The 2,595-nt window shown below is 34.5% G+C and overlaps 1 protein-coding gene across 1 annotated transcript; it reads right to left on the bottom strand.

Moving 5' to 3' along the window:
• Positions 1-30: 30 nt before the first annotated feature.
• On the bottom strand, positions 31-2,271 carry LOC125852720 (TMV resistance protein N-like; the record flags this gene model as incomplete). Its single annotated transcript, XM_049532424.1, has 2 exons — positions 1,802-2,271; positions 31-907 (listed from the first exon to the last, which is right to left on the bottom strand). Coding segments are annotated over exons 1-2 (1,347 nt in total), but the record flags the coding sequence as incomplete, so codon positions are not given.
• Positions 2,272-2,595: the final 324 nt, after the last annotated feature.

The following is a 2,595-nucleotide window of genomic DNA, read 5'->3' as shown; positions in this document are numbered from 1 at the left end:
GAAACCGCAACTGCTGAGGACTTTAGAAACATCTTCCTTGTCCCATCCTTCCAAGAAACATGCGATATCAAGGAATGTTTCCTTAGTTGTATGATCAAGGAGACCATCATAGCTTATTCTCAGTTTCTCTACTATCGAATCGTGACTGATATGCTTCAATTTCTCAGTGAAACTTTTCCACTCTACCATGCTCCTTTTATATAAAAAGGATCCCCAAACTTCAAGTGCTAATGGAAGCCCTTCTGCATATGTTACCAGACTTTCAGATATCTTCACAAAGTCTTCTGGAGGGAGGGGATTCTCGAAAGCATGCCAACAGAAAAGCTGTAGACTTTCACTTTCGGTCATACACTTGACCTCATATTTTACATCTCCTGTGGAATATTTCAGCAAGTGTTCGTCCCTGGTGGTAATGAAAATTCTACTGCCAGGACCAAACCAATGCTTCCCTCCCACTAATGAGTATATTTGTCCATCATCAACAACATCATCAAGGATTATGAGAACTCTTTTTGATTGGAGCCTTTGTTTAATCAATTGAATTCCATGGTCGACACAGCTGACTTCAATTCTTTTCCTGAGAGTATCCTTGAGAAGCTTTTCTTGCAAAGCAACCAAACCGCTATTCCCCCTTGAAACTTGCGATCCAACATGAAGAAAGGAGCTACCATCAAAATATGGAGAAATTTGGTTGAAGATGACTTTTGCTAAGGTAGTTTTACCAACACCTCCCATGCCCCAGATTCCAACATTTATGACATCACTTGACACCGTCCATAACAACTTATTTATTAGTTCACTAACACGAGAATTAATTCCTACTGGATGCCTTGCAATGTCCATATATTTTTTGTTTACTTTACCCAATACCTCCTGGATAATCATCTCAATGAACTTGGCTTCATTACTGCACAAAAGGAAAAATGGTAGTAGTAAATAAATAGTACTCACAGTAGTATTTTGTAAGGGAGAAAAGGTATTCTGTAAGAAATTAAACAAGATCAAGTCATGAAGTAATAAAATTTTGAAAGGAAAATAATTTTATTCTTTTGCTTTTCAAAAAGGACATCAAAATTAGTAACTAAAAGATGAATGGGAATAATCCAGAAAAATGTCAAGAAGTACTAAACCAATACACAGATGGCCCCTCCATACAACTTCACCTCAGTTAATACCTACCTCACCAGCACATGTATTAATTATTTATGCCTATTAGGCATGTGAGAAGAAATCATTTATCCCCTTCAATCCAAAATAAGTGTTTCTTTTAAAAAACAACATAAAATTAATTATTATTATTATTTTCAAATATCTAAGAAATCTCGAGGAGAACTAAAAGGCAATTTCATCAAATAACTTTTAAGATTAATGCTATTAAGTAGTTCTTTTCAATAGGTGGATCTGAAATCATATTTGGGGTCTGTAATGCATTTCCTGCATCCTTGGTCAACAGATTTACTGCTATCACTTACCCAACACTGCTGAGCAACCATCTATCGATAAATAATGGTAACAAACCATTGACTAGTACTGTCATGTAAAAATAGTAAAAATAAAAATAAAATTGATTGCAGAAACGAGCTAATTATTTGCAGCAATTAATTAATGAGATCTATAGCAGAAAAGATGGAATTAATTAGCAGAACTGTATCTTTGCATTGCCATGTTCTAAACACTGCCGGGCTAGTAAATGTGTATTCAGAAGAGAAAACAGAAAATGAAAAGGAAATATCAAACTCTCATGAAAATTGGGAACAAATATTTTTCTTACAAAAATAAATACTGATGGCAGAACTATTACCCGTTAAAATGATTTTGAAGATGGAATCCGGATAAACTTGCCACTGCAGTAAGTGCAGCTCTCCACTTCCTCAACTGTTCTGGACTTGAATTGGATTCATGTTTGGCAAGAGAATCTCCAATTTTCCCAGTTTGACGGCGTACTTCAGAAGGATCAACATCATAAAAAATAGGAATAATGAGCTGTCCAAGTTTTTCTTTACATGCAAGAATTTTGACCAACTCATTAAGACACCATTTAGATGATGCATATTTTTCGGAGAAAACAACAAGAGAAATATTTGACTCTTCAATTGCTTCAAGTAAACTCCCTGAAATGTCCTCGCCTCTTGGAAGTTCATCATCATCTCTAAACACATTAATTCCAACATCACATAATGCTTTATAGAGATGATCTAAAAAAGCTCTGCGTACATCTTTTCCCCTAAAATTCAAGAAAACTTCATAACATGGTGAATACAAATTAGCCATGGGTGAAGGGTCTCATATACAGGGGAAGTATTTTCAGGCTACTCTTTATAAATCCTTAAGGTTAGAAACCATAAAGATCAAATGACTGCTTATATAGGATAGATAAATATGCTTTCTTTCTTGGAAAATATGGTACACATTTGTATTATAAGAATTTGCAAAAGATTAATTAAAAGGAAGAAGAACTTGCAAGGCAATTTCCTCATAGACTTATTTGAAGAAAGGTTGACACGGTAAAAAATGCTTTCATGTAATTTCACTGAAATTCCATTTCTTTTGAGTTAATACCTGATTCAATTACATAGCAATTTTGTATGATCAAAG

The sequence above is a fragment of the Solanum stenotomum genome, unplaced genomic scaffold (genome assembly GCF_019186545.1).
Source record: "Solanum stenotomum isolate F172 unplaced genomic scaffold, ASM1918654v1 scaffold4295, whole genome shotgun sequence".
Lineage (NCBI taxonomy): Eukaryota > Viridiplantae > Streptophyta > Magnoliopsida > Solanales > Solanaceae > Solanum > Solanum stenotomum.
The sequence above is the reverse complement of the archived record's forward strand: the minus strand, read 5'-3'. Positions and strand labels throughout refer to the sequence as shown.